The 27,584-nt window shown below is 39.4% G+C and overlaps 1 protein-coding gene across 3 annotated transcripts in view; it reads left to right on the top strand.

Moving 5' to 3' along the window:
* The window catches only part of DISC1 (DISC1 scaffold protein), a 158,587-nt gene that overhangs the window by 20,952 nt on the left and 110,051 nt on the right, over positions 1-27,584 (top strand). For all 3 annotated transcript variants that reach the window (XM_063307009.1, XM_063307017.1, XM_063307027.1), the window contains 5 exons: positions 10,458-10,605; positions 15,487-15,607; positions 17,717-17,952; positions 24,600-24,654; positions 26,128-26,230. In XM_063307009.1, coding sequence (XP_063163079.1) covers positions 10,458-10,605; positions 15,487-15,607; positions 17,717-17,952; positions 24,600-24,654; positions 26,128-26,230 — 663 coding nt within the window. The remainder of the gene's footprint in view (positions 1-10,457; positions 10,606-15,486; positions 15,608-17,716; positions 17,953-24,599; positions 24,655-26,127; positions 26,231-27,584) is intronic.

Below are 27,584 nucleotides of genomic sequence, written 5' to 3'. Positions count from 1 at the left end.
CGCATTTTGAACAAACTGAAGCTTCTGGATTCTTTTCAAGGGCAGCCCCATGTAGAGTGTATATCAGTAGTCAAGATGGGAGGTGACCAGGGCATGGATGACTGTGAGAAGGACCTGTTGGTCCAGGAAAGGGCATAACTGACGCACAACCCATAGTTGCGCAAATGCCCTTCTGGCAATGACCGCCACCTGCTCCTTGAGCAGCAGTAACAAGTCAAAGAGAACCCCCAAATTATGCACCAGGTCTGTCTGGGGTAGTACAACCCCATCCAAGACCAAAGATGGCAATTCTCCATGAACCAAGGAGCCCCAAACCCAGAGCCATTCCGTCTTGCCAGGGTTCAGTTTCAACCTGTTGCTCCCCATCCAGACCTTAACAGCCTCCAGGTACCGTGAAAGGGAGGTCACAGCATCACTTAGCTCCCCATGGGCTGAGATATACAACTGAGTATCGTCAGCATACTGATGATACCTCATCCCATGGTGACGGATGATCTCACCCAGCGGTTTCATGTAGATGTTGAACAGAAGCGGAGAAAGTACCGAACTCTGCAGAACCCTGCAAAGCAGGGACTGAGGGCTGGTCCGCTCACTCCCTATCAACATATATGCAAAACAAATGGGCCTTGTTCTGGGCATATACTCACCAAATAGTCAGCATGCGCATTCTCAGCCATCTCAGATTTCCAAAGAGCCTAATCATGTCTTTTGTACTCCCTTGTTCCATCCACCTATTCATGTCACCCCCCAAATAATTTTCTCCCTGAACTGTGTTCATTCTGAATATTGTATTTTTCCCCAAACTCATCACTGTTTTTTCTATTATCCTGCTTCACCGGAGTGTAACATGCAACTATTACCACCCTATAGATTTCTACTTTCCTTTGCCTTAACAATAACCTAGATGGCACCAATTCATACTATGTATGTATGTGCATAGACAGAAAAAGTGTCAAAAATATAGTCAAAGAAAGCAAGGAATATTAAGCTTAAAAAGAGAAAATAATGAAACCTATATTTTTATTTCCTTGCATGTATTCATCAGTTACATCCCACAAGATCAGGCCACCTTCCTTCAGTTCTATTACATCCTTCCTCTTTCATAACTATTTTCTTTCCTTTCATTTGCTAATTCATGCTCCTTAACATTCAACACTTTTCTCTTCCAAGTTGTAATTCTCCGTATGGCTCAGTCTTCACCAGATGTCCGTAATCTTTTTGGTCATTTGAGACTTTCACATATTGTTCTGGGGAAGATAAAAAAAGGTATAGAATAGGTTGCCAGCCTTAGATGCCCCCGTGCCACCTGGTCCATTCCCTGCCACTGGAAAAGACCATTTTGGAACATTTGAGAGTATGCCACAAAGAGCCCCTTTTTACCCCAAACTCATGGTATTCTGTGCAAACTAAGATCTGTTGCCCATATCCCATCAACTAGAAGGTACATGCAGTATACCGACATACACTTTGGACACTAGTCCACTATCATTGGTTAATTTAATTTTATAAGAAACCTATTTTGTCACAAACTTCATAAGAGTGATATTTTCACCTCATGCTTGTTCTTCACTCACAGTCCTTTCTTTTTCTTTTTTCTTTTTTAGATCTATCTATCTATCTATCTATCTATCTATCTATCTATCTATCTATCTATCTATCTATCTATCTATCTATCTATCATCTATTTTGGTATACTTAGCCCAATATTATCTAAATCACAGCTAAATGAGATGCCTACTGCTAAGAGAGATACATGTGTGTGGATGTCAATCATCATGCCTCTAAAGCCTCTGTTAAGCTAGACTGTTAAGCTTACAACTGGCCATAAATTGCCAATGGCTTTGTAGTAGGGAAATCTTGCCTTTTCCTCCCCAAAGATAATATATTACTTAGAGATTGAATTAATCTACCTTCATGAATATTTATGACAGATAAGAGGGAGTATATAATCATCACACCCAAATTATTTTAATAGATAGGTTGACTGATTAGACATTAGTAATTCTTTAATTGATTATATATGTGTGTTTGTGCACATGCAGGTTTGTATGTATATATCTTCTCTATTTTCAGTCAACACATGTTTTAATGAATTGCACATTACCACCATGCTGAATGGTGCCCATGAACTCATTATCACTAATATGTGTAACAGCTTCAAATCCTTTCCCTGGGCTTTGCTTCTTTGAAATACAGTTAAGGCTTTTCATATGCAGATACTTTCTTGCTATAGTATATGGAGTTCACAGCATTAAGGGAAATTGATTTTTCTGCTCCTTCAATTTTAAATACAACGTATTTCATAAATTTGCTTGGCAGGTAAAATTCTATTGGAAAGTGGTAACAACATTTTGCCTTGCTTAGTATAGAGGAGATTTTTTTTCTGTTGTCCAAGGATGTTGGAATGTTGTCATGGTTCATTATTCATGACTGAATTTGACAGCTCCAAGGTTAAACTCATCACCGAGAGATATTTTTTTAAAGCAGAATGTCTGTGGAAGGTACCTGGAAAAGATAGTTGCATTTTTATATCAGCTTGGAAGCTTATGCTTTTAGAGGGCATGCATATTTTAAGGTTTTCTTTTCACTTGGATTCTGACAATAAATGGACCTCAAAGAGCTATTGTTTAAGTGCTGGATATTTGTTAGATTTTATGCCAGAAATAATAGCTAAAAAGCATTGATTACAGTTGCAAGAAAGCATATCTTAGTATTTACTTCATGAAGCAGGAATTATATGGAACAACGTATGCTCACAGATGTAAGAAATCTGAGCCAAATTTTCAGGCTTTTGCACAGCACTATTATTTATAGTATCTTGACTCTTCCTCACCCCCACTTCCCTTTTCAGATAAAACTAATCAAATAACCCTTATTTTTATCCTAGATAGTTCTGGCTGGGAAATCCTTTGTGATGATCAGAATAGAAGCAGATAATAGATCTGCTTCTATTATTTTATCAAATGCTTCAGAGATACTCTAATGATAGGATTTTCTGTGATGTACTAAGCCATAACCACGTTGGGGACTAAAAGTACCATCTTTTAATTTTTTTTTTAATTAGAGAGAGGGAATATGAATGAATGAATGAGAATAATCAGTCCTGGCAAAAGTCTAGTGGTTAGTATCTGGCAATATGGTATGTAAAGAACAGAAGGGGTGTAATTTATATGCTGCATTGCTGCTTCTATTTTGAGGTAAGAACAACTAAAACTAGGTTATCTTTTCTAAGAAGCTTGGTTCATTGCTTTCTACTTATTCTATGAAGCCAGAATGAAATGAAGTAATATGGTCCCCTTAAATTATAAAGTCTTTCTACTGATAACCATTGAAGAAGCAGATATCTGTGTGCAGGTAGGCCCTTACGGTCAGGTCTGCTTGTGAGGAAGAAGCTACGTATAGAAAAAATAGGAAAGCAGATGCCAGGAGCCTAATAGCTGGTTTAGATAACACGCTGAACCGCAGTTTGTTAACTATATTTGATCAGTATCACATATCACCCTAATCCATGAATTATGGTTTGCAAACCAAAGAGGTCGGGTTCACAAATACATTAAGGCAAAACCAAATGCACAACCCTGTGGCTTAGCACTATATACAAACCCAGCAGTTGTCCGTCTAGGGGTAAGTGGTCTTCTGCATCTGCTGCTGCTTCCATAGGCTGCTGCTTGTTGCTCAAGCTTTCTGAAGATGAAGGATAACGAGATTGCTCTCTAGCAATCTCAGGATCACTGTAATGGTTGCTATGTAATGGTTGCCCAGCCCAAATACTCAGACTCACAAGAGGTGGCTAAATGAAATCTGATTTATTAGGGAACTTAGGACAAGTACAGAGAAAGCTGAGAATGACAGAAAGCGCGCCAAATACAAACTAAAAACCCTCGCTGCAAACATAACCCCGCCCCCCTACCAGCCGAGCCACCCGTCCCAGGTGCCGGCAACCGTCAGATCTCCTAGCCTGGGAAAGCAACCTTGAACACAGGAGATAACCCAAATACATTCCGAGCTGAGAGCCAAGAGATAAACATACTCCCAACAGGAACCGTCCTCCCTGCAAAGATGAAACACGCAACAAGCTAATGACATGCGAAACATTACGATGTACTAAGCACATTGAAACGGTGAACATGACAATCACATTTTTGTCTTCCAAAAACTGGGCGAGTAAAATAGAAGCTCCCAGTACATTGTAGCAAGTAAACATTGCCTTGGTAATATAAATTATTTACAGCCTTGATTTATTTCATCCTGCTTTTAAATATTTTTCTGTGTGTTTTTTATATATAGCTCATATCATCGTAATCCTGAGGAAAATGGAGTTTTCAGTTCCAGTATCTGTATTTCTGAATATGTGAAATTTGGGCAAGATTCCCAAGTTCTATATACAGTATAAACTAACTTATAACCTCAAGGATGAATTCTGAAAATGTATTTGTGGGTTTTCTATGAATGCTGATCTAGCCTTTAGGGCTGATATTCTATTGGAAGAAGAACCCTGATGGATCAGGTCCATCTGATCACATCATATCACTCAGTAGCAGAATGCAGTTGGTGGGATACAGTTTTGAGAAAGATGTTCCTGAGAACACTATCATATTGTGTCCTTCAGGGGTGTAAATGGGTCAAAAAAGTTTCAAGATGATGTCCATGACCTCACAATTGAAAAAAAAAATATGAAGTTTTGATTGTGTTTTTTGACTCTCCTGCAGATGCCCCTGGTACCCTTGGAGATCGTACTGATACTAAATCAGGTAGCAATGGAGTATTAAGATGATTTATTTTAGTTATATTTTGGATCATACTACTCCAGGAATTTAATTGCTGTGCCTTTCATAGTTGGTTTTTGCCCCCTGCAATTTGCTAGGATTCTTTTATCAGTTTTACTACTTTCGATATTTACAGTTCACAATTTAGGGATGTCAGCTCACAGCTTGAAGGAGTTTAGATTGAAATTCCCACTGCTAGCTTCATGCAGACTGTTTTACAAATAGGCTAGCTTGATTGCTAGCATTGTTTTTCTTTGAAATGCTAAACAATGAAATTTTACTTTTGCTTCAGGCTGGATACTGAATTACAATGACCCATAATCTGTATTGGAATGGCATCTCCTGTCATTTTAGGACTACTGTGTTTTGATCTTGTCCTTGCATAAATGCATACAGTTATCTTAGTTCCAATAGAAGAGAATATATGTAGCTCAGGGTTGAACTGATGATGTTACCTGGTCAGGTAATGAAATGTCTACAAGCAAAGAACCAAGCTCAGAGAGTACCAAGGACTCCACTTATCCTAGTTTATACTTTTCTATGATGATGCAAATGTATGAATGGAAAAAAAAGTCTGTGCATCCTCATGGCAAATTTTATTTTAAAGTAATAAAGAATGGTGTACAAATAACCATGAACATGAATTTATTGAAACTGATTGCAATGAATGAAATGGTGTAATTTTTTAAAAAAGCCATCCATGTTAATGTTTGCAGAGTTCTAGGTGAACTTTTTTTCTCTTTTTAAAAAAGAGAAAAAAAATGTATGGAGAATATATGCCTATTGGAATCTTGATTCGTAAATTTAGCACTGTTGGGCACCTGAATCCACTTGAAATTTGGTGGGCTTAGCACTATAAAATCTTAAAGTAGAATACCTAATTATTAAATATTATCAGAATGTTTAAGTTTAAAAATGTTTCCTCAAGGGACATTTTTGTTATTGGAAAAAGTATTTTATTTAATCATGTCCACAGGGAAATCTTGATTATGTCACCAGAATAAAGAATAATGCTGTTTCACAGAGGTAGTACTGCTATTGTAACCTGCTTTTCCACCACCATATCTCTAGGGAAATTTTGCAATTTTTACCATCACATGATTTTAAATCTGAAAGAAAGGAAAATAAACCATGGTACTCTCTATTATATGGAAAAGAAATCTGGACTGGAATGTTGACTTGGTCCTGAAGAAACATTTAGATGGTGGATAACTTCCTTATCCTGTAAACTTTTGTTTTCGTTAGCAATAATTATTGGACGGAACAACCTTTAGCAACTGAGGATGATGGTGTAGTGGAAGGGACTTTTTTCCATTTGACCTTTACATAATGTGTCCTCTTGTCCTAGAGCACAAAAAGAAGACACATTTGACAGATTTGATGGAATAGTAACTTGACAGAAGTTTATTGTTTTGAAGGGTACTTTTGTTGAAATGGCAGTCTTTTCATGACAAGATGGTTGATGGCACAGAAATGGCTACTGGGTATATTATTTGGAGACATTTCACTTTAGTTAAGTTATCTCTGTCTTTAAATTGAAGCTCAGTCATTGTTTGCCAATATATTTGATGGTATCAGTTTTATTTAGGATGTTAGTAGAGGTGAGCTATGCTCACAGCATATTGTTCTGAATCTGTGGTAAATTCAAATTGCTTTATGGGCTCAGTACAAGATGTTAGTTTTGATTTGGGAACAGAAGATTTTAAATGCAAACGTTTCTGTTATTAACTGAACTGCACAGTAAAGTTGTCCTCTCAGTTACAGTGGCAGTGGCACATTACTGGAAGACCTGAAGGACCAACTTAGGGACATATTGCTTGGAGAAAATCTATCTATGTGCTAAGAGTCAACACTTGTTAGCACATAATCAATCGATCGATCAATCAAAGTTGTCCTACTTTGTTCTATCCCTGTTACCATCTGGGCCTTTTGGGACTATGACAGCTTGCTTTGCATTGTCCCAAGTAGCTTTTAGATACATTAAAAAAATTAAAAGATATATTGCTAATTGTAGAACTGCAAGAAACAGCACACAGTTCTGTTGTGGAAGCCAATCCTGTGAAGAACTGACTCCTTACTGCTCTAACAGACTTGCCAGGGTCCAATGCTACAGAAACAGCCACATTTACTTTATTTCTCACAGTCATCTTTCTTCCAGGAGCTCAAGGTGGCTTCCATATTTGCTGTGGCTTCCATAATTGCTGTGGAGATACAGTAAAATAGGGAAATTTTATCTTCACAGCAATCCTTTGAGGTAAGGTAGGCAGAAGGGTAGCAACCACCTAGGAGTAGGTTAACTGTGTGGCTTGAACCTCACTAGAGCCTTACGTTGCTCTCATTTTGAGTAGGAAGATGCCAGATGGTAATTGTCTTCTGAGAGATTGAGTTAAGCTAATAAATATTAAATTATTAAAGTCTGTGAAAGCTATGTTAATAGGGCAGGAGAAGTTGTGTGTTAAACAAGTATGTTTTCCCATAAATATTTCTGAACCATTTGCTTTCAAGGGGGCATCTGGAAAAATCCCTTCTTTTTACCTTTTATGTGGCTGTTTGCTGAATTCTTGATTGGTTTTTCCAGGCTAAGACCTCAGTGCCATTCTTTTTCAGGAGGAACTATATGGGATTTATATTACATTGAAATAAAGTGGGAGAAAGATGGGTGGGTGCCTGTAAATCATCAAGGATAACTATATCTCCTTGAAACAGGCAAGTTTTTCGTGACAGGATGGGAACATATGCATGGAAGTAAAGCTGGCATCTTGTAAGTGCTGAATTTGTAGGGATTTTGTTGAGAGAGAGAAAGAGAGAGTGATGGAATGATCATAGTAAAAGGTACAGGTCTGTACAATTGTACTTGTGCTTTAAAAAAAAAGAGAGATTCCTTATGAGTCTCCTATAGTTACCTGTCTGAATACTGTTGCTCTGTTTTGATGTTTTCTCTAGCGCTAACAAATTAGGGCTGCAAAAATCACAGTGACAACTAGATGGAAGTAAACAGAACAGAAAACTCTTTGCTTCCAACTTGTTGTTGTTCAGTCGTTAAGTCGTGCCTGACTCTTCATGACCCCATGGACCATAGCACGCCAGGCCTTCCTGTCCTCCACTGTCTTCTGGAGTTTACTCAATGTCATGTTCATTGCATCGTCGATGCTGTCTAACCATCTCATCCTCTGCCGTCCCCTTCTCCTTTTGCCTTCAGTCTTTCCCAGCATCAGGGTCCTTTCCAGTGAGTCCTCTCTTTGCATTAGGTGGCCAAAGTATTTGAGCTTCAGCTTCAGTATCTGTCCATCCAATGAACAGTCAGGGTTGATTTCCTGTATGATTGACTGATTTGACCTCCTTGCAGTCCAAGGGACTCTTAAGATTCTTCTCCAGCACCACAGTTTGAATGCATCAGTTATTCGGCGCTCAGCCTTCCTTATGGTCCAGCTCTCACAGCCATACATTACTACTGGGAAAACCATAGCTTCCAACTAATGATCATCAAATTTCTGCACCTTGGATCTGTTAATCCTAGTTACTTTCAATTTCTTGGAGATACTGCTTGTATCTAATGAAAATGTTCACAAGCATATGATTTTCTATTGGATCAGCCTTAGCTGAGATTATATTTTCATTTCTTCTTAGCACTTGTGCAGATTTTCCTTTTAAGATGAAATAATAATAGTAGATCTGAGCATATTTGCACAGCTGAGAAGATAAGCATATATTATCAGAATGAAAAACAGTGATTGTGCTTGTAAGTGATGAAAGCATTGAGGATTTTTTGTCACTCAGAGGAAACAAGGATTGAATTTTACTTTGAAGAGTGCATATTAAAATGCTCTCTGTAAAATTATAATACTTCTGTAAAAGAAGAAAATGACACTTTCTAAATTGTAAGTTAGTAATGAAAATAGAGGTCTTCTTTAATTCATTGAAGAAGTAATAATTGTTTTCAAGTTTGCCCTTTATTCAGGCTCTTAAAGGTCCTCAAATGTAAATTCAGTGTAAGTGATAATAATCTAAATTACAAGTATTAGGAAGAGGGATTTAGAATTAATCTGCTTAGAGTGTGTGATGAGATTGGGTTGAAAACAGTTCCAATGAGTTATGGCAGCTGTTGAAATCAGTTACAGAAACAACCAAACTTTTAGTAATTACAGTACAGTACAGTATTACAGTAATACTGTAAATAGAATAGATTTTTGATCTAAAGCAGCCTTCCCCAATCTGATACTGTCTCTATGTGCTGAGCCCAGATTCTCCAGCCAGAATGGCCATCAAGGGGCTTCTAGTCCAACCCTTCTGAAAAGCACCAGATTGGAAGAACATTGGCCTGCCGAGGCAAAACCGTTAAAAGAACTGACACTAAAAGTAACAAGGGCCACAGGTCACAAATGCTGGTTGCAAGCTTTAGGGGAACCTCGGGCAAGGCAAGTGCAGAAACTGAAAATTCTTAACACTCTGTTTCTGACCTTACACATCGCAAAGAAAGAATTACGTTGTGGAGTCTTTGCTGGACTTGTGGTTCTGTCTTCCTCTGTGCCTGCCCTGAATGTCATGTTGTGCTCAACCCCTTTTTAGCGATTGTCTGAGGTACAATAGCAGCTTTTCTCCCTAGGACCATTCTGGGCACCTTAGGATGGAATTATCCCCTTTCCTATGGCTGTTGTGTAACTATTAGCACAATTTGGCCCTAAGAGTTTGCCAGTGAAAAAGTGTCATGAGTCGAGTGATTATGGAAGTATAATTAGGGTTACCAGATGTCTGAACAGGCAAAGGAGGACATGGGCAATTGGAAAAGAGGACAAATGGGAGTAAAGGAGAACACTCTAACCGTTTAACTTTCTTGGTATCAGTGACAAAAATTACAGCAAAAAATCTGCAAAAAGTAAAAAAAAAATTACTTAGGCCTACATGTATATGAAATTACTTTTTCCAGCATCAGAAAGACTGGTTTTCAATCACAATATTTTCCCAACTAATCTTTATTTCCAAGAACATATGCTAGCGATAATATAGAATCGACAATAATGTGCTTTTCAAATTTCACCATAGAAAGGTATTGTCAGGCTCCCTTCAAAGGGAGCCTGACAGGTATGACAAGTCATGTGGTTTACAGACTAGAGTGATCATATATTTGAAAGGACTGGATTGAAGCTGATTGCTGGAATGAGGAAATAAATTAAATAACATAAATCTAGGCTGTCGAGCCTGTCAACAGACAAGAGAAACAAAGAAGCAGACAATTTACAAGGTCACAATACACAAAAATTTGAATGACTACTGTTGTGAAAACAGTCCAAAACAAATAAAACAAACAAAGAAACAAACAGGACCAAGGACATGAGGATCTGGTAATCCTGGGTATAAAAAAGTCTTACTATTATAGTACAAATGTTTTTTGTTTCAAAGTTAGTGTGGACCATTTTGAACAAAGTCAGCAAGTATTTTAAAAGATGGTTGCCAGTTGATAGAGCTTCTATGCATCTATGTGTGTGTGTGTGTATGAGATAAAACAGCATGGTGTTCCTATTCTTCAGCTCTGTTTTTTTAAAAATTGCATCCATATTTTAAAAATAAAATAAGTTAAAGTATTTCATGAATAAATGTTTTCTGCATATCTAACATCTCTTTATCATTTGATTTCAGACAAATTAGAACATACTGTATAGCATTTGATAAAGCATTTCTCCCTTGTTTTCCTAGCTGATAAATTCAGAAGAAGACTTGAGGAGCTGAATAAAGAGAAAAGTTTGCTGAACTTTCAACTTCCTTCACGGCATCCTTCGGTTAGCAGCTTCTTGGACAAATTCAGAGTCCATGTCCAAACAACATTGTATGAGGGAGTTCATAAGTAAGTGTGCAAGAACCTGATGCCTTTCCATACAATTATGTTGGAATTTGTGAACTCAGATTTTAAGTAAGCATGCAGTTGAAAACAGTGGGACACTGCACATGTTTATGTGTGCTGATCTGTACATATGTGCAAATAAATTTAGCACAATATGTATATAAGAATCTGACCTGGGAACAAAGATCTTGCTTTTGCCATGAATTGCTTTAAGGCAGAATACAATGTTGTTGTTTATTCGTTTAGTCGCTTCCGACTCTTCGTGACTTCATGGACCAGCCCACGCCAGAGCTTCCTGTCGGTCGTCAACACCCCCAGCTCCCCCAGGGACAAGTCCGTCACCTCTAGAATATCATCCATCCATCTTGCCCTTGGTCGGCCCCTCTTCCTTTTGCCTTCCACTCTCCCTAGCATCAGCGTCTTCTCCAAGGTGTCCTGTCTTCTCATTATGTGGCCAAAGTATTTCAGTTTTGCCTTTAATATCATTCCCTCAAGTGAGCAGTCTGGCTTTATTTCCTGGAGGATGGACTGGTTTGATCTTCTTGCAGTCCAAGGCACTCTCAGGATTTTCCTCCAACACCACAGTTCAAAAGCATCGATCTTCCTTCGCTCAGCCTTCCTTATGGTCCAGCTCTCGCAGCCATATGTTACTATGGGGAACACCATTGCTTTAACTATGCGGACCTTTGTTGTCAGTGTGATGTCTCTGCTCTTAACTATTTTATCGAGATTTGTCATTGCTCTTCTTCCAAGGATTAAGCGTCTTCTGATTTCCTGACTGCAGTCAGCATCTGCAGTAATCTTTGCACCTAGGAATACAAAGTCTTTCACTGCTTCTACATTTTCTCCCTCTATTTGCCAGTTATCAATCAAGCTGGTTGCCATAATCTTGGTTTTTTTGAGGTTTAGCTGCAAGCCAGCTTTTGCACTTTCTTCTTTCACCTTCATCATAAGGCTTCTCAGTTCCTCTTCGCTTTCAGCCATCAAAGTGGTATCATCTGCATATCTGAGATTGTTAATGTTTCTTCCAGAGATTTTAACTCCAGCCTTGGATTCCTCAAGGCCAGCTTGTCGCATGATGTGTTCTGCATACAAGTTGAATAGGTAGGGTGAGAGTATACAGCCCTGCCATACTCCTTTCCCAATCTTAAACCAGTCCGTTGTTCCGTGGTCTGTTCTTACTGTTGCTACTTGGTCGTTATACAGATTCTTCAGGAGGCATACAAGATGACTTGGTATCCCCATACCACTAAGAACTTGCCACAATTTGTTATGGTCCACACAGTCAAAGGCTTTAGAATAGTCAATAAAACAGAAATAGATGTTTTTCTGAAACTCCCTGGCTTTTTCCATTATCCAGCGGATATTGGCAATTTGGTCTCTAGTTCCTCTGCCTTTTCTAAACCCAGCTTGTACATCTGGCAATTCTCGCTCCATGAACTGCTGAAGTCTACCTTGCAGGATCTTGAGCATTACCTTACTGGCCTGTGAAATGAGTGCCACTGTTCGATAGTTTGAACATTCTTTAGTGTTTCCCTTTTTTGGTATGGGGATATAAGTTGATTTTTTCCAATCTGATGGCCATTCTTGTGTTTTCCAAATTTGCTGGCATATAGCATGCATTACCTTGACAGCATCATCTTGCAAGTTTTTGAACAGTTCAACTGGGATGCTGTTGTCTCCTGCTGCCTTGTTATTAGCAATGCTTCTTAAGGCCCATTCAACCTCACTCTTCAGGATGTCTGGCTCTAGCTCACCGACCACACCGTCAAAGCTATCCCCGATATTGTTATCCTTCCTCTACAGGTCTTCTGTATATTCTTGCCACCTTTTCTTGATCTCTTCTTCTTCTGTTAGGTCCTTGCCATCTTTGTTTTTGATCATACCCATTTTTGCCTGGAATTTACCTCCAATGTTTCTAATTTTCTGGAAGAGGTCTCTTGTCCTTCCTATTCTATTGTCTTCTTCCACTTCCACGCATTGCTTGTTTAAAAATAATTCCTTATCTCTTCTGGCTAACCTCTGGAATGTTGCATTTAATTGGGCATATCTCCCCCTATCACTGTTGCCTTTTGCTTTCCTTCTTTCTTGGGCCACTTCTAGTGTCTCAGCAGACAGCCATTTTGCCTTCTTGGTTTTCTCTTTCTTTGGGATGTATTTTGTTGCCGCCTCCTGAACAATGCTGCCAACTTCTGTCCAGAGTTCTTCCGGGACCCTATCTACTAAGTCCAGTCCCTTAAATCTATTCTTCACCTCCACTGCATATTCCTTAGGAATATTAGTGAGCTCATATCTAGCTGATCTGTGGGTCTTCCCTAATCTCTTGAGTCTGATCCTAAATTGTGCAAGAAGAAGTTCATGATCTGAACTACAGTCAGCTCCAGGTCTTGTTTTTACCGACTGTATAGATGTCCACCACCTTTGGCTGCAAAGGATGTAGTCAATCTGGTTTCGGTGTTGTCCATCTGGGGAAGTCCATGTATAAAGCCATCTCTTAGGTTGCTGGAAGAGAGTGGTTGTTATGCAGAGTGAATTGTCTTGGCAAAATTCTATCAGCCTATGTCCTGCTTCATTTTGTTCTCCCAGGCCATGCTTACCTGTAATTCCAGGTGTCACTTGACTGCCCACCTTAGCATTCCAGTCTCCCGTGCTGAAAATAACATCTCTTTTAGGCGTGTTGTCCAGTAGGTGCTGCAGATCCTCATAGAACTGCTCTAGCTCAGCTTCTTCAGCATCTGTGGTTGGGGCGTATATTTGGATCACTGTGATGTTAGATGGCTTGCCCTGAATTCGAATTGAGATCATTCTGTCGTTTTTTTGGATTGTATCCAAGCACTGCTTTAGCCACTTTACTATTAATTATGAAGGCTACTCCATTTCTTCTGTGGTCCTCTTGTCCACAGTAGTAGATCTGGTGGTCATTTGATGTGAAGTGGCCCATTCCAGTCCATTTCAGTCCACTGATGCCCAAAATGTCTATCTTTAATCTTGACATCTCACCAATCACCACATCCAACTTGCCCTGGCTCATAGATCTTACATTCCAGGTTCCAATGGTGTGTTGATCCTTAGAACATTGGATTCGCCGTTCACCGCCAGCACCGTCGGCCACTAGCTGTCCTTTTGGCTTTGAGCTAGCTGCGTCATCACATCTGGGGCTAGTTGAACTCATCCTCTGTTCCTCCCCAGTAGCATTTTGACCATCTTCCGACCTGGGAGTCTCATCTTCCGATGGTATTCCAACGTATCTCTGGCTGTACTGATCCATTTAGTTTTCACGGCAAGAATACTGGGGTGGGTTGCCATTACCTTCCCCAGGGATCGCATTTAGTCTGACCTCTCTGTCCTGACCTTCCCATCTTGGGTGGCCCTTCACGGTTTAGCTCATGGCATCATTGAGGTGCTCAAGCTCCAGCACCACGACAAGGTAACGATCCTTTGCTGAAGCAGAATACAATGCTCAGCTTAATTTGCTTTTCTGTCGTATAGGGATAACTCTGACTAATTTCTTGAGTGTTAATGGGGAGGCAAACTGTTTTGAATAGTATACAGATTTTGTGTAAATGCTAAGCATTTTGTGATGATTAGTCTTTGGTGGCACAGTCCAGTGGGAACAATTTATTTGTAATCTTTATTGGAATACATGTGCAAGTCCTAGAGATTTTAAAGTGGCTTGCATAGTAAAGCATACCAATGGATTGTATTTTTAGTAATTTACTGATGTACGAATAGTTAAAGAATGTAATCTATGGAGCTGTCTTCTTCAATAAATTGCCAAGCAGTTTTGTTAAGGCTGTAGCTTCCATAATGACCAGCAAGCAAATCTAACAGTTGCATTCCTTTAGAGTAATTTTTTATATTAGTATCCATAGCAAAATCCTGAATTTATTTTTTGTTGTACTTCTCCTTAACCACCTGTGCCAGAAATGATAACACTGCAGTCCATTATGACTGCTTCAGCCTTTCTCCCATCACTCTGAAAAATTAATAGATGCAGTGAGAAAAGCAGGCAACCACAAATTTTTCAACGTGTCCATTCTTCTGCTGGATTTGCTGTGTGGTAATCTGTTGGCAAGTGAGGCACTGAACATCAGGAAACCTTAAACTGATCAGTTTTTCCAAACTGATTAGTTTTCATACAAATTTTCTAAGTAATTTCTCCAGGCATAAGACTGAATGTTGAAACTTATTGGAGTAAATACTGGAGAAATAGAAGACCACATATCTGCAAAGGTGATAATATTTTCTAAAAGGTACTCTGGAAATCATATGCATGTACTGCAGCCTAATTTGCTCTTTGAAAAACTTTTATTTTAGTTTCAAATATTCCCAGCAAATCTGGGGAATTCTGATGAAGAAATAATGGCTCCTTACTACAGGTAGTCCTCACTTAATGACCATTTGTTTAGTGATGGCTCAGACTTATGACAGTGCTGAAAAAACCAACTTACAACTGGTGCTCACACTTACGACCGTCGCAACATCCCCGCGGTCATGTGATCATGATTTGGGTGCTTGGCAACTGGTTTGCATTTATGACCATTGCAGCATCCTGTGGTCACATGTTTGCCAGTTTTAACCTTCCCAGCCAGCTTCTGGCAAGCAAAATCAGCAGGGAACCATGTGATTCGCTTAACGACCGCAGTGCTTTGCTTAATGACCGCTGCAGAAAAGGTCATAAAATCGGGTCGGGTTCCTTAATGACTGCTTTGCTTAGCAACCAAAATTCCTCTCTCAATTGTGGTTGTTAAGTGATGACTACCTGTAGTTTGAGCTAAGCATGTACAAGTTAAAACGTTCTTTGACAGAACTTCTCTTTGGCAATTATTATTTGGGGAAAATATCAGTATGTGTATTCATTAATATTTTTGAATGCTGTAACAGGGAAAGGAAACTTTTCCTAGAAAAAAGCGATCAGAAGATATTAAGCGTTCCTTACCATGGAAAGCTACAGGTTCCTGTTACAAAACGAGACCAGCTGCTTGAGGAAAAGAAGTGGATACAGGTAAGAAGAATATGATGTACCTTGTGAGGTTGTGTTGTGGAGATGTGTATGCACAGATAAACACACTCCATGATATGTATTTGTTGTTACATGATAAAAATCTTGAGTATAACCCATCTGTTAATTGAAAAAAAAATAAAGGGAAGTTGTGACCATGGGAGTTATACAAATCTTTTGAAAGATATGTGGATGATCAAAATTCAGTTCATCGTCAGTTCAGTGAACATGTTTTTATCTTATTATTTTTCAAATGTATTTATTAGTCTCTACATTTTTTTAAAAAAAGTCTCCTGGTGGCTTGATAGACAGAACCATGCAGTTTTCTTGGAACAATATGAAGTAGTTTTCCGTTGCCATCTTCTGGGACGATGTTCTTTAATTTCCTACCCTAGCCTACAAGCCTTGGGATTTTCTGCTAAGCTTCATCCAAGTACTAACCAAACCAAACTTTCTTTGCTTTGGAGGCCAGATAAGGTCAACCAGATGCTGCTACCTTTTTGAGATATTATTTATTTATTTTCCCTAAATTCAATTGGCAATTGCTAATTAGCTAATAAGGGAAGGGGGAGGGAGTTGAATATTGCTTGACAACTTTTTGTTAAATTTGATCTACTGTGTTTGTTTTCATTAATTATTTGAAAATTAATGGAAAGATTCTTACCAAAATGGTATTGTTACTACCAGCACAATTTCTACTGCAGCAGTCACCTTTCTATTCTTCTGGCAGAATAGGCAGTACAATATCTTAAAGTCCATTAACAGTAAATTTAAACTAGGAGAATTGACTCAAAATATAAGCTTATGCTTTAATAAATGAGTATTTAAAAATACAGGTAGCACTTCAGGTTTTTTATTATTGACGAAGAAACCACAAATAAATAAACAAAGAAATTATCAGTTTGTTTACTGGTTTGATGGCCAGTGCATTGTCTGTCCCTTCATCATGAGCCACCGAATCCTACATTTTCTTCCTTTTCTGACATGAATACTGATTATATCACTTGATCATTATTGGATGTTCAGTAGTTTTTTGGCTCATGAAAATAAGCACAGTATGGTTTATAGATGTATTTTCTATTTACTGAAGACAATTGAATTTCTGACAGAATTCCCAGATAGATAGTACAAAGAATGAATTGTTTGTGTTACAAGCCTGATTTTATACTCAAAAGTAGCAGACCTGATGTTGGCCCGATGACCTCTGTTATCTCCTTGACAGATGTTGAAGCATTAGCTAGTCTGTTCTCTTCCTGTTGAATCTTACAGGCAGGGGAATAAATAGCATATTTCTGAGGCTAAATAAGTGTAAATTGAATTTCTTCAGCCGATTCATTGAATCAAGAACGAAAGTGGCTCATCCTGAGATACTGAGGATAATCACAAAGTTAAATTAGCTTTTAAGATTTGGCATGACTTCAACAATGTGCTTTTTCAAACTTCCTTTGCTAATTGGAATTCATGCCTTTATCTTGTTATTTATATAATAAATAAGCTGCAGTCCTAAAAAAGTAGGCCACACAGTCCGTATAAAAATTAGTGGATTTTGCATTAACAATACCCAGTGGTTTTAAATTCAATCAGCAAAAAATTAAAGCATTACATTTAATGCAACTTTGGTTCTTTAAAGCTGTGTTTCTCAACCTTGTCAACTTTCAGATGTGTGGACTTCAACTCCCAGAATTCCCCAGCCAGCATGGCTAGTTGGGGAATTCTGGGAGTTGAAGTCCACACATCTTAATGTTGACAAGGTTGAGAAACATGGCTTTAAAGGGATGTTGAATCATTTATGAACTCCTTGGCTCAGAGGTGAACCTGAACATTTACACAATCTGTTGTGTCATTTTAAAAGCATGATTTGATTATGGGTTTGGATTTTTGTCTCAAAGTCCTGTGCCATCTGGCAGTACATATTGCCCATCAGGTGAAGAGGGCTGATTTGATTGATTGGCCTGATCTGTAAATGCTTTCCAGTCATATGGGACAGCAATGTGGTCTCATGTAGCTCAAGTTATGTGAAAAGGACTTGGGTTTCTCTTACACATTCTGTATCATTTATTGATCAGTTTTTTTCCTTGATAAAGATATACAGTATATTCTGTCTCCATGCAGAAAGAAATTGAAGTTCTTAAAGCAAAACTGGTTGTTCTGGAAGCTAAAGATCAACAGTTAAGGATAGAAATTCAAGAACAAGATCGCCTCATTCAGGAGCAGGATTATGAACTGTCTACTTTGCTCAGCTGGGTATCACTCAAAGAACTGCAAACAATAGGCAAAGCCTTGGCTGATATTTTGGCAGCCTCCCATAAAATTCCATGCAGGTTGGATTTTCCGGAATCTGTCAAAAGGTACTCATTTTGTGGATATTTTTTTTTAAATAAACTCTGCTTTATTCTTTTGCCTCTTACTTTTCACTGTAAACTTTTAGGGCACTACATTTAATGCAGAAACATATATAGAAGAAATATAGTCTTTAATTTTAGACTCCAATTCTCAGAAAATTGCTGTATGCATTGATGTCCAGATGTTTTATCTGGAATTGAGTTTTCTTTACCGGTAACCCCATGAAATAATTCATTTATTAGAATAATAGAATCCTAGAATTAGAAGGGTCCATTAGGCCCCTGCTTAGTACAGTAACCCAAATTAAATTATAAGATAAATGTCTGTCTAGCCTTCACTTGAACCCATGCAATGAAGAGTTGCCGACTACTTCTCTGGGAAACTATTTCTATCATCACACTGCTCTTAAAGGTAGTCCTTGGTTAATAAGTACTTGTTCAGTGACTGTCCAAAGCCACAATGGTGCTGAACGAGTGGTACTTACGACCGGTCCTTGAAATTCAGGCCATCCCAACACCCCTGAAGTCACATGATCATGATCCAGGAGCTTGGCAACTAGCTCACACTTACTATGGTTGCAGCATCCCGCAGTCACGTGATCGCGACTTGAGACCTTTCCTGCCAGCTTCCCACAAGCAAAGTCAGTGGGGAAACCAGCAGGGAAGGTTGCAAGGAAGTGTAAGTCGCTCACACTTTTTCTCCTGAGGATCTTGACCACAGAGTACGAGCTCCCCGAGAGGTGGCCACCGGTGCACCCTCTCTCACCTGGCATCAGCTACTCCCAGCCTTGACACACTTGCACCATGCCTCAGCAGCTACTTCCCTACCTGCTGGCCTGCTTTTAAACCACCTGGGACTTGGGACTTCCTGTGGACCTCCCCATTGACTTTGCTTGTTGGAAGCTGGCAGGAAATTGTGAGGACGTCCTTGCCTAATGACACATGATCCTCACTTAACGATGGCAATGGGAACTGCCAGGATTGCCATCGCTAAGCAATGTGATCACTTGACGACGCTTTGCAACCACATTGCTTAGTGACAAAAATTCCGGTCCCAATTACTGTCGTTAAGCAAGGACTACTTGCATTGTTAAGAAGTGTTTTTTTTTTTAAAGCATGCAATCAGAATCTGCTTTCCTGTAGCTTAAATCCATTATTCCATGTCTTTGAAGTGAAAGAGGACAGGTCTTGACATGGCCACCCTGCACTGAGCAATCTCCTTGTGGTTGGAAAGACTTGGTTGTATTTTGAAATGGCCTCCATATTATATGCATAGAGGAAGATATTGTTACTTCGCTTTTCCCCCTAATTTTGCTGCCTTGCGGTAAAACAAATTGAAGCAACACACAGAGACCAAACACAGCTAACTTTTTGAATCCATGTTTAAGAATGCTGGCAACACTCCACTCGATAATACAGCTCTTGAAACTACATCAGCAACAGTGAGCCAGAAGGTATTACTCGTACGCAATACTCCCAGCATGCACAACATAATCCTGCATTCTGTGAGGGGGACTGTCCTCTGTTTTTGACTGGTGGATGGAGAAAGTAGAAACCACTTCTGAAAACCTTGCCCAGAAAACTGAAGAGACCAGTCCAGGCAGTTGTCAGGAATCAGGACTGACTTGGAAGCACACACAAGACACCTTGTGAAGCTACCCAGAATTGCTTTAGAGGTGGGCACCCAGCAATTCAGTAAATAAATAAATGTTATAATCCTTGAAAATGAAATTCTATTGGAGCCCCTCCAATAACCCTTTTTTTGTTCCATTTTCATAGACTGTATGTAGGTTTGGTGCCTGGATAGTACGGGAATATGAGGATTGGCCCATCCAAACACACTGAGCACACATTTTTATGCCTTTAGTTTCAAGTTTGGGAGGACAGTAGCCACCAAACCAGAAAACAATGTCTTCTCTCTGCTGCTAGAGATATAGTTAGGCTTCTGGTTCAAACACTGTGTGGCCATACGTTTGGAATATTCAGGCAGTATTTGGGTCTGTCAGAGCTGTATTCAATTTTTGTGGCTTTCTCTTTCTGAGGGAACTCTCTGGCAATTGTTTTCCTTGATAGCTCGCTGTCATCTCTCTCTTTGGTTTAACAGAGCTTTGCTGTTGTCTTTTCTGTTAACTTGTCCTTGAGATGTGCTTATTTCTGTTTTTGCTAATTCATGTTGAAGCACAGTAATGCTGATGGTTTCGCCTTTCCTTTGAAGCCATTGCATTCTCCATCAAGAGATATACTAATACGTATCTTTAAGCCTCCCCCACCCCCAGCTCCTTTTGTTCAACTTTTGGATGCTCTATTTTTTGTTTGATTTAATGACTTTGATACATGACTTGCATACCTGATTCATCACACTGTGAATCAACTAGACCAACATGGATATATCCCATAGGGAACCAATAATCTTCCAACTGCAGAATGTGCACAAGACCTAAGAAGGATATTCTCTGCAAATCCTATATCAATTGAAATGGCCACAAGTGTTTAGATCTGGATAGATTTTCTAGAGAAAATCATCCAGCTCTGAACATAAGTAAGAGAAAAGAGTATACACAATTGAACAGTTAATAGCACTCATAGCTTTAACTTGGAGAATGATATGCAAACTATTACTTGTACTTTTAATTTCATTTTAAACATTTTTTTTACCCTTCCTATCGGTCACTTCTTGATAACTGTATGTTCTGGGAACTCGAAGGGTATTTCCAAAAGCTGCAATTTTTACCCCTGAAATCCTGTAAAACAACTTAAAACCCAGCAGTGGTGGTTCTCATTGCTACTTGCTATGCCACTTCAGCTGATCCAGGCAACCTGTAGAGGAACATGACAGATAGTGTTCTCCTAGTTCCCCATGCCTCTTTGAAATCCAGTGCTTTTATTTGGTGTATTGAAAAAAACATTAGTGCTTGCAAAGGGATGCCAAGCCACCAAGCTGCTCCTTGTACTGATCAATTAAAATGAACTGTGAGGAGCTAGTGTGATACAAAGTGACTTATTCTGTTAGGGGAGGAGAAGGCTCATGCCAATGAATGACAGGCGTCCAGGGTTTCAACTGGAAAATGCCACGTGCTTTTCCTCCTGAAGTGCAGCAGGAAGTAAACGGCGTCAGCTGCCCAACAGAGACGGAGGTATGGAATCAAATGAGTGCAGAGCCAGTCTGGGAGCAATATGAATACTGCATGTGGAAGTCCCCAAGCGGCATTTCTTGTGCTCTCAGCACCTTTTAATATGCCCACGTTATTACTGAAGTCTGAAACACCAAATACAATATCCCGATCTTTCCTTCTCTATCCCTAATTTATCTAGAGAATCACACTGATTCACAGAATCTTGCTTAAATGTAGGAACCCAAATACATTTTTGTTATTTTTCACTTCATCTTTTCATAGAGCCAAAATGATATAATATTCATAATAATAATAATACATTATTTAATGTAATAATGTATTAAAACTGTATACTGCCCAACTCTCAACGACTCTGAGTGGCTTACAACAAAGAAAGAAAGAAATTACAATAAAATCAATAAAAGATAAAGATCTTTGGAACATCTTGCCCCTGGAGGTAAGATTAGCCCCATCGCTTTTAGCCTTCTGGAGGAAGTTGAAGACCTGGCTCTGCCACCGGGCTTGGGGCAGGGAGGAGAATCGACATACTTGGGGTTGGCTGGTGCCTTGAAGTGCCCCTCCTACATGATGGTTGAAGAGATCATAGCCATCTGGATTTTATGAGCTGGGGTAGTTAAGAAATTGTTTTGGTTTTAATGGGATTTTATTGGAATTTTACCGTGTATTTATTTGAGTTTTTATTGTATATTTATTCTGTGTTGTAAACCGCCCAGAGTCCCTCCGGTCGGAGGAGATGGGTGGTGACAAATTTGATAAATAAATAAAAGATAAAGATAAAAGATGGCAAGCACAATGAAGCGAGGAGTCTCACTGTTCCTCGCCAAAGGCCCAGGTGAACAGTGAGGTTTTCATGGCTCTTCTAAACAACAGCAGAGTGAGGTGTATCTGGAACAACAACAGCAACAACAAAATCTTAAAAAGCTACTCCTTAATCTGTACAGTAGGGTTTGGTAAAAGGTAAAGGTAAAGGTTTCCCTCGACATAAAGTCCAGTCGTGTCCGACTCTAGGGGGCGGTGCTCATCTCCGTTTCAAAGCCTTAGAGCCGGCGTTGTCATAGACACTTCCGGGTCATGTGGCCAGCATGACGACTCGGAACGCCGTTACCTTCCCGCCGAAGCGGTACCTATTGATCTACTCACATTTGCATGTTTTCGAACTGCTAGGTGAGCAGGAGCTGGGACGAGCAACGGGAGCTCACCCCGCCGCACGGTTTTGAACCGCCGACCTTCCGATCGGCAGCTCAGCGGTTTAACCCGCAGCGCCATCGCGTCCCTTAGGGTTTGGTAGCAAAGGTGAATACTCAGGTATTGAGCCTAGAGTGGGTCCCCCCCCGCCATGTTTTCTGCTTGTTCACAAGATATAATTTATCCAATAAGCTTTAGTTGTTGTTTAATCAGTAAGGTACAAAAATAGACCAAATGGTATTCTAGTTAAACAGCCTTTTTTTCCTTAAAAGATGAAAAAATACAGAGAGATTCACAGATAGAAACTGAAAGTGCCTAGGAATTACTTGATGCCCTGATGGATTCATGTTGTGTTGCTGAAGGGCAAAGAAACCATTTCGTTCTTAATAGAATTTTGCTATATGCTTTTCATTGATGTAATTTTCAGCAGAGAGAATCCCCTGGAGCATTGAACTTGTTTTCTTTCAAGGTGTTGGATTAGATCTATTTTGAAGGTCATGCCTTTTAATGACATTTGGTGAAAGATTTCAAGTCTCTGGTGGAACCAAGAGTCTTCATTCCCATTTTGGGGTCTATTGATAAGTAAAGTCCAATCCTTTTCTCAGTCCTCATCAGTCTTTTCTCATTCACCAATTGCTTATAGTTGCTTCATTTAGTAGAGTGTTTCTCAGCCTTGGCAACTTTAAGGTGTGTGGACTTCAACTCCCAGAATTCCCTAGCCAACATCTTAAAGTTGCCAAGGTTGAGAAACACTGATTTAGTATATGCAAGAGTTGGTTCCCAGATTGATAAAGATCTCAGGCAACCTTTACGTAAACAGCCAGTGACAAGCTTCCCTTGTCCCTTCTATAGAGCAAACCCCTTTGCTGGATTATAGGAAGGCTGTGAAACAAAATCCAAAAATCTTTACCATAATATATAGGGGAATATATTAATTCTAAATTGAAAATAATTTAGTTGCTGGGATCTTTATAACCTCATCCTATTCATTTCAATAAATCTTGCTAAGGAGAACTTGTGCATGGAAAAGAATCACTTTCATTTTGGGGCAGCTGTCAAAAAGCCTGACAGTACGTGTGGGTGTGGGGTGGGGGGAAGAAGAAGTATGATGGTACCTACACTTTTGCTTTCTTTTCCTTCCCCCGGTGTTATTTCTCTCCAGTAGTGTTTGGAAGTAAGTTGATATGATTTCTAGTGGCTCTATGAGAGGGAAAAAATCCTGATTATGGAGGACAGGGATTGTATAATAGCCTGTGATCAGGTGAGAGCAAATTGCTGCTTTCTAGCTTTGCCCCACACCATGAATTATATGAATTATGCTTTGGCTCTTACTGCCTTTTTATCTTATTGCGTTTTTCCTTTAAAGAGCTGGAAACAGCAGAAGAGGTTGCCAAATGATACCCTATCTGTAATGGTATGTGGGAATGACCTTGGGAGACAGGAGGAAGAGCCACAGACTAGACAATGGTCAGATAAGAGGCAGCTGAGCCTGCAGAAGGAATGTGGGTGTGGGAAACATCTAAGAAGAGACCCTCCCTAGTTTCTTGGACTGTAAAGGTGAAGTGGGGGAGGAGAGATGTACTTTCAGACTTGCAAGATTTTGTTAATGTAACCTTACAATAAAGTTAGAACTAATACTTCTGGGTGCGCTTCTTGCCTGGATTACTTTGTAAGGCTGACACTATCATATTGGTAGGCAAGCTGCAACCAAAGGGCTGCTATATCAGTTGGTCAGAAAGAGTGCAATTCTTATTACTGGGGAGACTTTTCCCATTGACCAGGTGATTAGCATGACTAGCAAGAAAGTCATCCCCATTTTTTTTATTTTGCTGCCATTAATGACAAGAAACAAAACAGTCTTAACTCTATGAACCCACCAATCACCTGATGAGCAGCCACTTGATCACTAGCGGCTGGGTTCCTAGGGGCAGCAGAAGCTTATGATCAGAAATGTCTTGTTGGGGAGAGATAGGAGGGGGGGTGGTTGTGGCTATGCATGCGTGTGAAGGCTGCACAGGTATAGATGCATCTGTTTCATCAGCTTCTGACTCTGAATCTTGCAATCTGTGTGTCCTGAGGGCCTGCTTCCCACCCCTGCTCTACCAGAAAGTAGCCAGATCTGCGGCGACTGAAATAAGAACACTGTTAATAATGTCTGGTTCTTAAGGTTGCTGTAATGACATGCACCCTTTACTTTTTAACAAGTTGGCTGAAGTTGGTGGTGCTTCTGAATATGTATGTATGTATGCATGCATGTATGTATGTATGTGATGGATTAGCAAATGCTCACTATGAGATTTTAATACTAATTTAATACTAATTTATTATTTCTAGGCTTCAAGAAAAAGAGCAGTCCCTCAGTATGTCCATGACAGATACTGCTGCCAAAGTAAGTACAATTAAACTTTTATTTTTCCTTGTACAATTGAGGAACCAATGAGTCAATGAGTTACTGTGCATCGGTGAAAGGCGGCAATCTGCCTTAAGAAACACCTAGCAGGTTCTTATTTTTGAGTATCAAATTTGGTAACCTTACATTTAGATTACTGTAACATGTTTTACATGGGACTGCCCTTGAAAATGATTGAGTAAGCTGCAGTTGATACAAAATGCAACAGGGAAGAGTTGGTCTAGTAGATTATACTTGTCTTTGAGTCATTGCACTGGTTGTCAGCAGGCTTTCAGGTCTAATCCAAGAGGCTGGTTCTAACCCATAAAATCCTACATAGCTTGGCACTTAGACTCTCTCTCCTTGCTAGTCTCAGGTTGATCTGAGACAGGCTGCTGAGGATCCCCAACCTTCATGAGTTGAAAGGAGTGGGGACCCAGAGGTACACTTTCTTTGTAGCAATCTCCATATTAGGAACATACTGCTCCTGGGATATAGAGAGACACAATCTTATTCTTCTTTTGTAAGGCAATGAAAACCATTTATTCCCTCAAGCCTTTGGTTCAGATATTACTTCTGGTCTTATTTTGAGTGGCTGCATTTTAATTTCAAACTGATAAGCACTGAGCCACTTAGGTTCAGGTTTTTTTTTTAACTACAGAAGCATCTTACACTACTTCCTAAGGGCCAGCTGAATTTAGCTGTCTCCTAGCATCAACAAAGATTTACACCAGTGTGAAATGCAGACTCTGTTTTAAGAAATACTAGCTTTCATAGCTATGCCCAGTATGTCTTGGAACAAGATGCTATTCTAGTAGTTCCATCATGGCCTGAAAGTAAAGAGTAGGGCTAGGTTGTTAATTTGGTTCAAGTCTTTATTTATTTTGATCTTCAAAAGCAGGGATGTTGTGTGCTTTGGATACATGCCCGTAGGAGCTGGGTTAGGTGTGCGCCTGCTAGGGCCTTCTGAAAAAAAGGTGCATCTTTTCCTGGGCTTGCATAGTAGCTGCATGTTCCTAGGAAAATATGCATCTGAGTTAAGGAAGTGCTTGAGAGCACACCCATGCCTGTTTTGAGGCACTTTTTTGACTTTCAGTCTGAAGCGCAACACACTCCCATTCAGCTGTTCCTGAAAATTAACAAGATATTTACAGAAAGTTCAGACATCGACAGTGATTTACCAGCTTTGGCCTTTTGTCTGAAATGTGATCTCGCAATATCTGCTCCTCTGCTTTCTTTGTGATTATTTTTTCTCTGCCTTGCCCATTGCTAATGGAAGTGCTGTTTATGTTGGAAAGCTGTACAACTGTGGGGTAAATGACTTGCAGTGAAGTTGCACATTATTTTCTATTCATCTTGATTATCTTATTGAAATGGTACATGTCTGTAACCAAGACAACCTCACATGCCTTTGTATTTCCTTATATTTTTATATGAATGAATTCCATATCAGGGCTGCCTGTCTCCATCTAGGTATGCACTAGTCAGAAGTTCTGCAGTACGTTAAGGAAAAAAGTGAGACATACTGAGATTCAACTTCCAGCTCTTCTTGAGACTAAAAAGCTTGCTGCATCAGGTAATTGTTGATGGAATACGAAGATGCCGTAATGTTTCATGACAGAGAATTCTTCATCAGAACTTAAATTCATAAAGAAGTCAAGAGCAAATTCTTTAAGTTACTGTGGGCTTTATTGGCAAATGGAAGTAAAGGACACGAGGATTAAGATGTATCTGGTTTCAACTGCACTTCTCTGTTGGAATAGAGGAGTGGGCAGTTTCTTCCTCTTGAGGTCATAAACAGCTACTGTTGCAGTGGAAATATTATTCATCTTTAGAGGATGGATGGATAGATGGATGGATATACTGGGTGTGTCTCTGTGTGTGTGTGTGTGTGTGTGTGTGTACACACACACACATACATACTGTATCACATATGCATAACAGTAATATATTATTAATATATTATTCTTACATTAAGTTGTTATGGTTGTTTAAATTTATAATAGCTGTCTGTGACATGAACTTTGGATATCGTATTCCACTGCTTTGGTGGGGGCAGGTGAGTGAAAAGTAAAAAAAGAATGTGCTGCTGCATTGACAGAACTGGCAAACAGAACCTCACTTCATAGGGCAAAAAACAGCCCTTTGAAGGCATTTGTGTGTGGAGCAAGAATGGTTCGAGAGTAGCAGAGTGATGTATTTTCTGCACGCCCATGATGACAGCTTTAAATTGTGGGTTTTCCACTAGCTGACATCACTTTGCTCAATGGTGTTTTTCAAGCTCTGAAATTTGAGATGAAAAGAGAAATACAGTCAGCTTAAGAAATACATTTGAAGGAGTTCTTTACCTATAAACTCACTATAATTTGGATTTCCCTCGCTCCTTCTTCTCTTCTGTTATTACCAGGCCTATTCCTATAGCTGATCCTCCTGCTGCCTTTACATTCCTCAAAGGAGATTTTGTTTGAAGGGCTTTGTGTTGTGATGCTGATTTCAATCTAGCTTCCACACATGATAAATGTAATCATACATTTAACATAACTTATATAGAGTGCCAACCTAAGTGTTAATATTTACTGGATTGTGGTGTTTCCTCCTTATGAGTGGGGTATAAGATAGCTAGCAAACACACAGACAAACAAAAAACATAATTCAAAATGATCTAATAAATGCAGAGGTTAAAAGAAAAATAATTTAAATAGCCTTTGTTAGCATAATTAAAAAATAATTAACAATTAACAAACTTTTGAGAGCCAGAAACCAGGAGCCTGAGAGTTCTAGTTCTGCCATAGGCATGAAAGCCGGCTGGGTGACCTTGGGCCAGTCACTCTCTCTCAGCCCAACTCACCTCACAGGGTGGTTGTTGTGAGGAAAATAGGGGGAGGAAGGAGTATTAGGTATGTTCACCACCTTGAGTAATTTATAAAAAT

The sequence above is a fragment of the Candoia aspera genome, chromosome 1 (assembly GCF_035149785.1).
Source record: "Candoia aspera isolate rCanAsp1 chromosome 1, rCanAsp1.hap2, whole genome shotgun sequence".
In the NCBI taxonomy this organism is placed as follows: Eukaryota; Metazoa; Chordata; class Lepidosauria; order Squamata; family Boidae; genus Candoia; species Candoia aspera.
This window is presented reverse-complemented; position numbering and strand designations above follow the sequence as displayed.